This window comes from Aedes albopictus, chromosome 1, assembly GCF_035046485.1.
Source record: "Aedes albopictus strain Foshan chromosome 1, AalbF5, whole genome shotgun sequence".
In the NCBI taxonomy this organism is placed as follows: Eukaryota; Metazoa; Arthropoda; class Insecta; order Diptera; family Culicidae; genus Aedes; species Aedes albopictus.
In genome coordinates this window covers 111,007,225-111,020,591 of record NC_085136.1, presented here as the reverse complement: position 1 = coordinate 111,020,591, position 13,367 = coordinate 111,007,225, and the positions used below count along the sequence as shown (strand labels likewise).

The window sequence follows — 13,367 nt, the reverse complement described above, 5'->3', positions numbered from 1 at the left end:
AGTAAAAGTTAACAGTTTTTAAACACGATTCATATTTCTGAGAAAGTCCTTCAACCATCGGTCGAAGCGATACAGGTGTTGTTCGAGGTCATCTATGGTATCGAAACTATCGGAAAGGGGAGCAGCATTACCTGGATTGGAGAACACGCTGTGGACGAAACGTTCACAGATCATGATCGCTACTACGGCATCCATGCGGGTCGCTTCAGTCCGGAAACAAAGCCGAGCGTGGGCCTCGGTCAGCTTGTTTAGGGCCGAAAAGGATGTTTGGGTGAGAGATTCTGGAAAGATGGTCGTCAGATGCATGTCAGTCTATAGAAATCAACACTTACCTTGAACGTTCAACCTAGTTGCTACGAAGTAGTCACTCAAAAGCTTAGCTGCAGCCTCCGAAATCCGTACTTCTTGGTAGTACAGCATTGTCAGAAACTGATGAATGTCTTCTTGAGGAACGAGATCTGGCTGATCCGAAGGCTCATAGCCGACAAGCGATCTTTCCAGTATGAAATCCATGACGGCTTCCGGAGTCTGCTCCGGTTGAACGATTGGTATCCCGAAAGCGCTGTGAAATAAACTCGTTATTATGAGAATAGCACTTACCCCTGGATCTACCCTGTTCACCACAGTCAAACCTCTACCTACTTCAAGAACATGATGATCGTGCTCAGATCCTGCTTTGCCTTTCTTGTGTAGTTCCAGTAGCTCCAGATCGCACACTCCAGGGGATAAACTATCGAATGGTTCTCGATGATCACTTGTCCGGACTCAATCTCCCGCATGATACGGGTCGACTGGCTCGGCTTGAGCATAGCCCAATCCCCAACGTAACATATTCCGGTACGCGAAAGTGTCGTAGCACCACATTCGACAAAGTTGTCCTCCAGAACTCGACCCCCAGCCAAGGGATCGAACATACCTGCCATGAAGCGACGTGCCAGTCGACCCACGGACGTCATTGCCAGATGAGATATCGAAGTATCGGATCCCAGGACGATTACGTGGAACGGGTACGACTGACTGGTTTGCCTTATCGAGGCAATGCTCAGAAGAAGACTAAGCTTGCACTCGTTAAAGGAGCACATTGGGATTTCCTCCTGGCACAACTGCGCGGCCAACATGTAGGAAAAGCAGTAATCACTGTATTTCTCAACTACCGAAGAGTACAGCCTTCTGATGGAAGCCGGAATCTCTGAGAGTTCTTGATACATCGGAGTAGAAGATGTAGTATCTTCTAGCTTGACATGAATTGATGAGTCCTGGGTCAGATCAGCAATTTGTGAATCTTGCGTCTGCTGTGCTCCTACAAGAGTTTGTGTGAATTGCCAGGCCTGACTTGTTTCGATGGCCTCAACCATGAATGTGGGTTGAAGTGACTTTTCATAACGTTCTTTATTATCTTGACTACTCCCAGTCAACGTGAAGGCTTGCGTGAGTTGATCATTCACTTTAACCTCAAGAAGTGACAGAATCTCTTCGTCACTGTCGTCGCCTCCGAAAGCAGTTTCAGATTCTCTGGACTTTAGCATCTCACATTCCGTAATTATTCCGGAACTAACTTCTCGTTCCGTCTGCTTCGACACCTGTACCCTCATACTATCTGCCCATACTTCATCGCTAGATCCTCGACCAACCCGTCTCCTACTTCTACCCACTCCGCCAAACTCGTCCGGATCGGACATCAGTCCCATCGTAGACTCCATCCCACCCTAAAGTTCCTCGAAAGCCCACGCGTCAAAGAACTGATTCAGCGGATTGAACACTCCGGTAATCACGTACTCGTAGCCAAGCTTCAGCGGTTCACACAGGTCGTCCGCCAGTCGTACCAGAACGCTCTGATAGATACGTCCAACGGTTGTCCGCGTTCGCAGGCTGTCGGTGCTGAATGCTCGAACGGTGCAAAAGTCCGATACGGCCCGGACCCGTTGGTGTTCTTGCATAAGATTTCCGCAGTCTTCGCACTTGGGCGCACGCTTGATTTCTCCGGTGATGGCTACGCGTTGGGGATCGCCGGCGCACAGCCACACGGATTGGAGACTGTCGGGAAGAAAGTTTAAAGAAATAAAGACACTGAGCTAGTTGTTTGAGAAGTTTTAACGTATAACGAGTTTTTTAGAATCTAGGAAACCGAACAGCTATCGAAGGAGTGGAAGGAAGAGGTAATCTGCCCTATATGAGAACGTGAGTACTTTAGAACAATCACCATTTTGAATGATACCTACAAAGTGCTAAATCATCTTCCGTCGTCTGTTACCTAAAAAGAACGAGTTATTGGGAAGTTATTCGACGACGGTCGGCAACGGACCACATCTTCACCGTTTGGCAAATCCAACGCATTACTTGTTTATCGATTTCATGGCGGCTTACGACAGCATCATCCGCACAGAGAAAACCGGTTGTCCTCTATGGGCACGAAACATGGACCTTACGTGCAGAGGACCAACACACCCTTGGAGTTTTCGAACATACCATCTACGGCAGAGTGCAGATGAAAGACGGGACTTGGAGAAAGCGAATGAACCACGAGCTGCATCAGCTGCTAAGAGAACCAACCATCGTCCATACCGCGAAAATCGGGAAGCTACGGTGAGCGGGTCACGTCATCAGGATGTCGGATAGCAACCCGACTAAAATGGTTCTCGAGAGTCATCCGACCGGTACAAGAAGACGTGGAGCGCAGCGAGCTAGGTGGGTCGACCAAGTGGAGGACGATATGCGGACCCTACGCAGAGTGCGCAACTGGAGACAAACAGCCATGGACCGAGTGGAGTGGAGGCGGCTACTATGTACAGCAGAGGCCATCCCGGCCTTAGCCTGATCGGTAAGTAAGAGACCCCATGGATGAAATCGGTTTTCCTGAGAAGCTGACCAGACTGATCCTGCAGCGGTCCTCCACGTCTTCGTGCAATATGTACCGCCGATAGTTCTTTGTCGCGATTTCCCGGTCCTGGATGGCTAGCATGAAAGCTTCTGTTTCCGAGAAAAGGTCACCCCGCACCAGCCACGCGTTCGACACCGCCTGATCGATGTGCTTGAGCTCCAGTTGAAGGAGATGCGTCCCATGCAACTTCTTCTGCTTCCACGCTACGATCATCTCGTCAACTGTCTTGATGTCGCAGTTCAGCTGGTAATCCTCCTGCGCTAGATGTAGGGCGCTGTAACCGCGGTCAGGTTCACACACAGTGCGGTACATTTCATGACGGTTCTGGCTTTCTACGAAATATGCCTGCTGGATCTGGGAGCTCCTTAGTGCCTGGATATTGATAACGCCTCTTCCTCCTACTGAGCGTGGCAGAGTGACTCTCTCGGTGGACGACTTTGGATGTCGCATGCGGTGCTTGGTGAACGCCACTCGTACTGCTCGTTCTAACGCCTCGAAGTCAGTCTTGGTCCAATTTACCATTCCAAAATTGTAGGACAACAGGGACACAGCAAACGTGTTGATCGCTTTAACCTCGTTGCCGGTTGACAGAAAGCTCCTCAGAACACAGACTTGCCCTGCAGTTCCTTCTTGATCGCTGTGTAACGAATACCTCTAAGTTGCAGGAAGCCGAGGTATTTGTACGCTTCGCCTTCAACCATATTCCGAATCTCCTCCTGTTCGTTGACGCGGAAACAGCTGGCATCCACTACTTGACCCCGACGAAGATGGACTTACCGACATTTGTCAATCCCAAACTCCATCCGGATGTCGTTGCTGAACAAGCTGAAACAGTTGATTCAGCCTATATACTGATTCCGCAAACAGCTCCAGGTTGTCCATAAAGAAGGTGCGGGTTATTCTTGTACTCCTTACCCCACTTTTCAGTTGGTAGCCATAGTTGCATTGGTTGAATGCTCTGCTGAGGGGGTTCGTCGCAAGGCAGAACCATACTGGACTAAAAGTATCGCCTTGAAATATCTCCCTCCTGTTGCTGAGAGTTCTGGACCGCAACACAGCCGTTCCGTCGGTAATTTGTAGGGACGTACTCCACATCCCCATCGCGTGTAACATTAGCCTGATGACGTTTCCGTCTACCTTGGACGATTGCAGTACCTTAAGAAGGTACGAGTGCGGTACTAAGTCGCACGCCTTCTTGTAGTCGATGTACGCCATGCTCAGGTTCCTCTGCTTTTCGGTGGCTGGCCACACAATGACTGCATCTATGATGATCTGATCTTTGCAGCCTTGCGTACTTTTGCGACACCCTTTTTTCCTTATCGGTCATCACGAAGTTGCCATCGCAGTGCGCCTGTATCCTCCTCGCTATTACCGACGACAGCACTTTGACTCGACAGGCACGTTATTGGTCTGTACTTTGCTGGACAAGCTGTGTTTTGATCATTCGGCAGAAGATAAGTGATACCCCTGGTAATGAACTCTGGTAGCTGCGTGAGGTCCCTCACGTATATTCAAAGCGGTAACTACGACCGCGGTCTCCAACTACATTACGCTGTCGCTTTTCTTCTGCCAACCACATCCCATGGTCGCTGTGCTGAACAGGGTTCTCCCATAGTTTGGCCGCAATGTAGCGATACGGTTCTCCAAACGTCGCATCCACGCGGGTTTTTGTGTATAGGGGCGTGTGCGACCTTCACCGTCTTCTTGTGTGCGAGTCGGTCGGTAATCCCAGCGTCTTGACAACAGCCACCGCAGCTGAATACACGGTAAACTGAGATCATCGAGGTTCTGTACGGCCTCCAAGTAAGTACTGTGGCAAAATATCCTGGCTTAGGATATTTATTATTAGTATTATTACTTTAAAATGGAGATTCTCAGCCCTAGGCTGGTTCATTTCTTTAAAAGTATGACGGGAGTTAAGAGGAAGAAGTTGTCTGGCCCGGATCAAGCTGGGTCTGTAATCGTGTCTTGGTAATCCAAGTAACATTTTGATGGCCAATTACTCTTGTAGAGGTTTTCAAAACCGTCATAAAACCTAATATCTTTTATTTCGGTTTCATGGTGGTTTCAAAAACCTTTTCTAGCCTGTTTGACTTAAAAATGTTACTTGGGAAATCTTGTCAAAATCCATCGGGGTCCGTTTTTTGCAGGTCAGTATTTTTGGTTTTTGGTTCAGTTATGTTCCAAATAGAGTTCCTGTAGTTTATCGTTATCCGTGTCAGGCTGGGAACAGAAAACGGAGTCGGATGATCTCCCTGGAGATAATTTGGGAATAAACGGGTTTGCTTGTGCAGAGTTAGCGTACTGTAAGAACTGCAAAGTGGATGACCACAACAGTAACAACATTTCCTACCCACAAACCCGTCGTGAGTTTAAGCACGTTTAACCACTAGCACCACCGCTACCACCTTTTCAGGGGTGACCGCAGAGAGTAAGGATGCGGATTGCGGAGAACCAAGGACGTGAGAATGGCAGAAATTGAAGCCGCTCTTCGCTGCTCAAGTGTTGGTGAACGCCTCGAACAGGTTCGGAACATGGGAACACGGGACTATGGAGCAGCTCATCCAGTAAGTAGCCGACTTAGCTCCACTGTTCAGAAGCTTGAACAGACGGTGGAAATCAAAGACCTAATTATCTCAAAACTGATGACAGATAAAAATGTGCGCAGCTATCCCTGAAGCCGAAGACCTACCGACAGTTCTCTCGATTGTAGATTCCCAGGAAGATGCACCAGTGTCCCAGGATTCGATAGACTTCATTCCGGCTTTCGCTGAGCAAAAACTGGAAAAGAAAGTATAGAAGTGGATCGACCAAACAACATCAAATAGCACAAACTACAGTAAGGCACCGAAAGCTGTAGAGAACTCTACAACAAAGAAAAAAAAGAAAAACGGCACAAAAAACGAGGCAAAACTTCCGCAAGTAATCATAACCTAAAAACAATATCATCACACCCTTTCCTATCTTGGAAGAAGAAGTTATTAAGGAGTGGACTGAGCAGTCCTACGGTGCGGAAGTCAAGGCCGTACCGGAACCGGCGGACAAACTCTGGCGTCCAGTTTCGACTGGAAGAGGGACACACAAAGGTGTTAATATCTGTCCCCCTACTGACAACGTGGGAGTCAAGCTCAAGGATTACTTACAGAGTGCATCCACCAGACAGAACAGCTGTTCGATCTCTACGTTCATCGAAGTTGTGAATTGTTCCTGATCCGACGCTTTGAACCTTCGCTTCTTATCCATTTGCAAGCAATACACTTTAACCAATACTTGTCTCGACAGCATCGGAGAAACTCCGGTCGCAGTTTGCTCGACTAGTTTCTGATCCATCTATCTAATTTTCGTGCCTTGATTGGCATTGCAGTTCTTTTTCCTCTGTTCTCGTTTTCCGCAATTGTGACAAGGCGTTGCCTTTCAAGACCGATTATCCATTTTCGACATTATCCTGCAACTTCTAGGAGTATTCTAGGAACTTGCTCTTGATGAAATCCATTACAAGTTGGACATCGATAAAATCTCATATATATAATAGCCCTGTTTGTCTGTCCGGTGACTAGCCAACCAGACGCAGCACGCGGGGAAATTCTCACAAAAAAATAAATATTTGACACTTCAATTTGTTTTTACCATCAGATGTAGCGAACAAAACCAGTGACAACCTTAGACAACCAGACACAGCATTTGATGAACAAAAAAAATCACAGACAACAGACGTTGAATTTTTTTTTAATTTTTGACACTTGAATCCTTTTTTACTATCAGATGCAGAGAACAAAACCAGTGACAATCTGAGACAACCAGACACAGCATTTGATGAAAAAAAAAAATCACAGACAACAGACGTTGAAATTTTTTTTTAAATTTTTGACTCTTAATTTTTTTTTACTATCAGATGCAGAGAACAAAACCAGTGACAACCTGAGACAGCATTTGATGAAAAAAATCACAGACAGCAGACGTTGAAAATTTAGATTTTTTTTTTAAATTTTTAACACTTTAATCCTTTTTTACTATCAGATGCAGAGAACAAAACCAGCGACAACCTTAGACAACCAGACACAGCATTTTAAGAAAAAAAAATCACAGACAACAGACGTTGAAAGTTTAGTTTTTTTTATTATTTTTTACACTTCAATTCTTTTTCGCTATCAGATGCAGAGAACAAGCATTTGATGAAGAAAATCACAGACAACAGGCGTTGAAAATTTTGTTTTTTTAAATATTTGACACTTTTTTTTTCCACAATAGATACAGAAAACAAAACCAATGACAACCAGACACAGCCTTTGATGAAAAAAATGACAGACAACAGATGTTGAAAATTTTGATTTTTTAATGCAGAAAACAATCTGTCACTCTTAGACAACCGAATGCAGCAGTTGCAGTAAATAACACAGATAGGCATGTTTGTCTGTCCGGTGACTTCACCGAAGTTTTCCATATGTAAATATAAGCTGCATTGAATTCATCAAATAAAAAACCCTATTCAAAACGGAGAAAAATGTAAAAAACACTTGCCACGGGCGCTACTGCGTCCACAAATAAACTAGTTTACAATAAAATTGGTACTTGGACGTCCTTTTCTAGATCCTTCCTGGCATTTTATAGCCTCGAGAACAGGTCGTACATGTGAGCTTTCGCCAGCTTTTTGTCACAAAAATGACAAAAGTGGCCCTTTGAGTACATCGTTGTTTTTTAATGATGGCCATTCTTGATCAACGGATGTTGTTGCTTCTCGTTGCCGATAATCGTTGCCCGAGCTTTGCGGTCTCCAGATGCCCAAGCAGTCGTGACTCCAGCCGGAGGATTCTCTGCAACATATTTCCCAAGACCTCCTCGTTCTAACACCATCTCGGCTTCAAAACTCCATTGCGTGGAGGAATCCATGGAGGAATTTCTGGGGGAATTCTTGAAAGAACTCCTGGAGGAATCTCTGGAGGAATCCATGGGGGAATTTCTAAAGAAATTTGTGGAAGAATCCCTGGATGAACCCCTGAAGAAATCTCTGGTGGAATCCCAGGAGTAATTCGTGGAGGAATCTCTGGAGCAATTCATTGAGGAATTCCTGGATGAATTCCTGAAGTAATTCCTTGTGGAATCCCTGGAGGAGGTCCTGAAGGAATTCTAGAAGGAAATCCTGAGTGAATCCCTGGAAGAATTCCTGGAGGAATTCATGGGGAAATTTCTATAGGAATCCTTGGGGGAATTCCTGGAGGAATCCCTGGGGGAATTCCTGGAGGAATCCCTGGGGGAATTCCTGGAGGAATCCCTGGGGGAATTCCTGGAGGAATCCCTGGGGGAATTCCTGGAGGAATCCCTGGGGGAATTCCTGGAGAAATCCCTGGGGGAATTTCTGAAGGAATCCCTGGGGGAATTCCTGGAGGAATCCCTGGAGAAATTCCTGGAGGAATCCCTGGGGTAATTCCTGGAGGAATCCCTGGAGCAATTCCTGGAGGAATCCCTGGAAGAATTCCTGGAGGAATCCCTGGAGGAATTCCTGGAATAATCCCTGGAGGAATCCCTGAAGGAATCCCTGAAGGAATTCCGGGAGGAATCCCTGAAGGAATTCCTGGAGGAATCCCTGAAGGAATTCCTGGAGGAATCCCTGAAGGAATTCCTGGAGGAATCCCTGAAGGAATTCCTGGAGGAATCCCTGAAGGAACTCCTGGAGGAATCCCTGGAGCAATTCTTGGAGGAGTCCCTGAAGGAATTCCTGGAGGAATTCATGGGGAAATTTCTATAGGAATCCTTGGGGGAATTCCTGGAGGAATCCCTGGGGGAATTCCTGGAGGAATCCCTGGGGGAATTCCTGGAGGAATCCCTGGGGGAATTCCTGGAGGAATCCCTGGGGGAATTCCTGGAGGAATCCCTGGGGGAATTCCTGGAGGAATCCCTGGGGGAATTCCTGGAGAAATCCCTGGGGGAATTTCTGAAGGAATCCCTGGGGGAATTCCTGAAGGAATCCCTGGGGGAATTCCTGGAGGAATCCCTGGAGAAATTCCTGGAGGAATCCCTGGGGTAATTCCTGGAGGAATCCCTGGAGCAATTCCTGGAGGAATCCCTGAAGGAATTCCTGGAGGAATCCCTGGAGGAATTCCTGGAATAATCCCTGGAGGAATCCCTGAAGGAATCCCTGAAGGAATTCCGGGAGGAACCCCTGAAGGAATTCCTGGAGGAATCCCTGAAGGAATTCCTGGAGGAATTCCTGAAGGAATTCCTGGAGGAATCCCTGAAGGAACTCCTGGAGGAATCCCTGGAGCAATTCTTGGAGGAGTCCCTGAAGGAATTCCTGGCGGAATCCCTGAAGGAATTCCTGGAGGAATCCCTGCAGGAATTCCTGGAGGAATTCTAGAAGGAATTTCTGGAGGAATCTCTGAAGGAATTCCTGGAGGAATCCCTGAAGGAATTCCAGGAGGAATCCCTAAGGAATTCCTGGAGCAATCCCTGGAGGAATTCCTGGAGGAATCCCTGAAGGAATTCCTGGAGGAATCCCTGAAGGAATTCCTGGAGGAATCCCTGAAGGAATTCCTGGAGGAATCCCTGAAGGAATTCCTGGAGGAATCCCTGAAGGAATTCCTGGAGGAATCCCTGAAGGAATTCCTGGAGGAATCCCTGAAGGAATTCCTGGAGGAATCCCTGAAGGAATTCCTGGAGGAATCCCTGAAGGAATTCCTGGAGGAATCCCTGAAGGAATTCCTGGAGGAATCCCTGAAGGAATTCCTGGAGGAATCCCTGAAGGAATTCCTGGAGGAATCCCTGAAGGAATTCCTGGAGGAATCCCTGAAGGAATTCCTGGAGGAATCCCTGAAGGAATTCCTGGAGGAATCCCTGAAGGAATTCCTGGAGGAATCCCTGAAGGAATTCCTGGAGGAATCCCTGAAGGAATTCCTGGAGGAATCCCTGAAGGAATTCCTGGAGGAATCCCTGAAGGAATTCCTGGAGGAATCCCTGAAGGAATTCCTGGAGGAATCCCTGAAGGAATTCCTGGAGGAATCCCTGAAGGAATTCCTGGAGGAATCCCTGAAGGAATTCCTGGAGGAATCCCTGAAGGAATCCCTGAAGGAATTCCTGGAGGAATCCCTGAAGGAATTCCTGGAGGAATCCCTGAAGGAATTCCTGGAGGAATCCCTGAAGGAATTCCTGGAGGAATCCCTGAAGGAATTCCTGGAGGAATCCCTGAAGGAATTCCTGGAGGAATCCCTGAAGGAATTCCTGGAGGAATCCCTGAAGGAATTCCTGGAGGAATCCCTGAAGAAATTCCTGGAGGAATCCCTGAAGGAATTCCTGGAGGAATCCCTGAAGGAATTCCTGGAGGAATCCCTGAAGGAATTCCTGGAGGAATCCCTGAAGGAATTCCTGGAGGAATCCCTGAAGGAATTCCTGGAGGAATCCCTGAAGGAATTCCTGGAGGAATCCCTGAAGGAATTTCTGGAGGAATCCCTGAAGGAATTCCTGGAGGAATCCCTGAAGGAATTCCTGGAGGGATCCCTGAAGGAATTCCTGAAGGAATCCCTGAAGGAATTCCTGGAGGAATCCCTGAAGGAATTCCTGGAGGAATCCCTGAAGGAATTCCTGGAGGAATCCCTGAAGGAATTCCTGGAGGAATCCCTGAAGGAATTCCTGGAGGAATCCCTGAAGGAATTCCTGGAGGAATCCCTGAAGGAATTCCTGGAGGAATCCCTGAAGGAATTCCTGGAGGAATCCCTGAAGGAATTCCTGGAGGAATCCCTGAAGGAATTCCTGGAGGAATCCCTGAAGGAATTCCTGGAGGAATCCCTGAAGGAATTCCTGGAGGAATCCCTGAAGGAATTCCTGGAGGAATCCCTGAAGGAATTCCTGGAGGAATCCCTGAAGGAATTCCTGGAGGAATCCCTGAAGGAATTCCTGGAGGAATCCCTGAAGGAATTCCTGGAGGAATCCCTGAAGGAATTCCTGGAGGAATCCCTGAAGGAATTCCTGGAGGAATCCCTGAAGGAATTCCTGGAGGAATCCCTGAAGGAATTCCTGGAGGAATCCCTGAAGGAATTCCTGGAGGAATCCCTGAAGGAATTCCTGGAGGAATCCCTGAAGGAATTCCTGGAGGAATCCCTGAAGGAATTCCTGGAGGAATCCCTGAAGGAATTCCTGGAGGAATCCCTGAAGGAATTCCTGGAGGAATCCCTGAAGGAATTCCTGGAGGAATCCCTGAAGGAATTCCTGGAGGAATCCCTGAAGGAATTCCTGGAGGAATCCCTGAAGGAATTCCTGGAGGAATCCCTGAAGGAATTCCTGGAGGAATCCCTGAAGGAATTCCTGAAGGAATCCCTGGAGGAATTCCTGGAGGAATCCCTGGAGGAATTCCTGGAGGAATCCCTGGAGGAATTCCTGAAGGAATCCCTGGAGGAATTCCTGAAGGAATCCCTGGAGGAATTCCTGAAGGAATCCCTGGAGAAATTCCTGAAGGAATCCCTGCAGGAATTCCTGAAGGAATCCCTGCAGGAATTCCTGAAGGAATCCCTGGAGGAATTCCTGAAGGAATCCCTGGAGGAATTCCTGAAGGAATTCCTGGAGGAATTCCTGAAGGAATTCCTGGAGGAATTCCTGGAGGAATTCCTGGAGGAATTCGTGGAGGAATTCGTGGAGGAATTCCAGGAGGAATTCCTGGAGGAATTCCAGGAGGAATTCCTGGAGGAATTCCCGGAGGAATTCCTGGAGGAATCCCCGGAGGAATTCCTGGAGGAATCCCTGGAGGAATTCCTGGAGGAATCCCTGGAGGAATTCCTGGAGGAATCCCTGAAGGAATTCCTGGAGGAATCCCTGAAGGAATTCCTGGAGGAATCCCTGAAGGAATTCCTGAAGGAATCCCTGGAGGAATTCCTGGAGGAATCCCTGGGGAATTTTCAGGAGAAATTCTTGGAGGAATTCCAGTTGAAATTCTTGGAGGAATTCTTGATGGAAATATTGGAGGAGTTGCTTTAGAAATTCCTGGATAATTTCCTAGAGAAACTCTCGAAAATCCTGGAGGAATCCCTGAATGAATGCCTGGAGGAATCCCTGTAATAATTCCTGGAATAATCCCTGAAGGAATTCCTGGAGGAATCCCCTAGAATTCCTAAAGGAATCCCTGGAGGAATTCCTGGAGGAATCCCTGGAGGTATTCCTGGAGGAATACCTGGAGGAATCACTGGAGGAATCCCTGGAGTAAGCACTGGAGAATTCCTGGGGGAATTCGTGGACGAAGTCCTGGAGGCATCTCTGGAATAATTTCCGGAGGAATTCCAGGAGGAACTTTCGGAGGAAAACGTTTTCAGGAATTCCTGGAGAAGTTTTTGAAGTAATTCCTGGGGGAAACTCTAAAGGAAACCCTGGAGAAATTCCTGGAGGAGTTCTTAGAGCAATTGCTTGAGGAATCGCTGAAGAATTCCTGAAGGTATCCCTGGAGAAATTTCAAGAGAAACCCCTGTAGGAATCATAAAAAGTGTTTGTGGAGAAATTCTTAAAATTACCCCTGGAGCTGTTCCTGAATCCCAGAAGTGTTTTTGTATTTTTTAATAAAAATCACGAAATTTAGCCATTCAACGTTTATGCTTGAACGCTTTAACCTTTTTGTCTCTCTGGAACCGGTTTCGAATGCCCTTTGTTGCCTTGATGACCAAACCACTTACATAATCCCAGATGTACATTTTAGAAACTCATATCTCGTTTAAGGCCAAAAAAACGATAATCGGATCGGAAGAAATCCAATTTTGCAAGCGCTTCGAGGTCGTGGATCATTTTTGACCCCTTAATGCAAGAGAATCGCAAAACTGTTCATCCTACTTACATGTACTTCTGCACCGAGCTGAACCCCTGCACAACGCACCGAAACGCAGTCAATCCGATGGACACGTTGTTCGGTTGCGTTCGGAAGAGATACCGTTCCTCCAGAGGCAACTTTGTCCTCAACCGACAGTACAGCTGCTCCAGCCGAATCCGAAATGATCGCTCCAACTGCTCGAAGAACGAATTGGCAATACTGAGAATGACCTCCCGAAAGGCCTTCTCGTAGTAGATCGGTTCCCGGACGAAATCGTCCAGCAGGCTGATGTCTGTGGGAAAATGTATGACATTTTTGCGAGTTTTAACACAGATAATGCATCAAAACTTACCAAACTTCTTCAGCGCTGCGTAATCGATGTTCAGCGTCAAAATCAGCGGACCCAGCAGCAAATCCGGATTGTACCCGCTTTCCACAAAACGCTCGTGAAACTCCAAACAATACTGCTTGATTCGGTTCCAAAGCTCCGTCCGCTGAATGTAGACCACAATTCGTTCCCGAAGGTAGAGTTCCTGTTTGAGCCCTTCTAGGTGGCACTCGGTCAGCAGCGTTGAGTAGATATTCTTGGTAGTCTCACCAAACGTGGAAGACATTCCGCTCTGCGCGTACCAACGATGCGCCTCAAAATAAAACGACAAACGACTGCCGTGCCAAACACGTGGATGACAGTTTCAAAAGAGCAGAAAAATCGAT

The 13,367-nt window shown here is 47.2% G+C and overlaps 2 protein-coding genes across 2 annotated transcripts; both read right to left on the bottom strand.

Annotated features, from left to right (window-relative positions):
* Positions 1-18: 18 nt before the first annotated feature.
* On the bottom strand, positions 19-1,700 carry LOC115269563 (minichromosome maintenance domain-containing protein 2). The gene is made up of 3 exons (XM_029878374.2): positions 643-1,700; positions 333-562; positions 19-281 (listed from the first exon to the last, which is right to left on the bottom strand). The coding sequence occupies exons 1-3, from the start codon at positions 1,698-1,700 to the stop codon at positions 19-21; spliced, it is 1,551 nt and encodes a 516-aa protein (XP_029734234.1).
* A 6-nt stretch (positions 1,701-1,706) lies between these two features.
* On the bottom strand, positions 1,707-13,341 carry LOC115269549 (uncharacterized). The gene is made up of 3 exons (XM_029878334.2): positions 13,006-13,341; positions 12,681-12,945; positions 1,707-2,034 (listed from the first exon to the last, which is right to left on the bottom strand). Exons 1-3 carry the CDS (start codon positions 13,265-13,267, stop codon positions 1,707-1,709), a joined length of 855 nt encoding a protein of 284 aa, XP_029734194.2. The 5' UTR covers positions 13,268-13,341.
* Between the last annotated feature and the right edge of the window lie 26 nt (positions 13,342-13,367).

Coding starts and splice junctions, on each gene's coding strand:
- LOC115269549 (XM_029878334.2), bottom strand. CDS start 13,267: ATGTCTTCCACGTTTGGTGAGACTACCAAGAATATCTACTCAACGCTG. Junction 12,946..13,005: donor CGCAGCGCTGAAGAAGTTTG/GTAAGTTTTGAT, acceptor ATTTTCCCACAG/ACATCAGCCTGCTGGACGAT. Junction 2,035..12,680: donor AGCTCGGTGCAGAAGTACAT/GTAAGTAGGATG, acceptor TCTTCCCGACAG/TCTCCAATCCGTGTGGCTGT.
- LOC115269563 (XM_029878374.2), bottom strand. CDS start 1,700: ATGGAGTCTACGATGGGACTGATGTCCGATCCGGACGAGTTTGGCGGA. Junction 563..642: donor ACGATCATCATGTTCTTGAA/GTAGGTAGAGGT, acceptor TTTATTTCACAG/CGCTTTCGGGATACCAATCG. Junction 282..332: donor AACTAGGTTGAACGTTCAAG/GTAAGTGTTGAT, acceptor CCATCTTTCCAG/AATCTCTCACCCAAACATCC.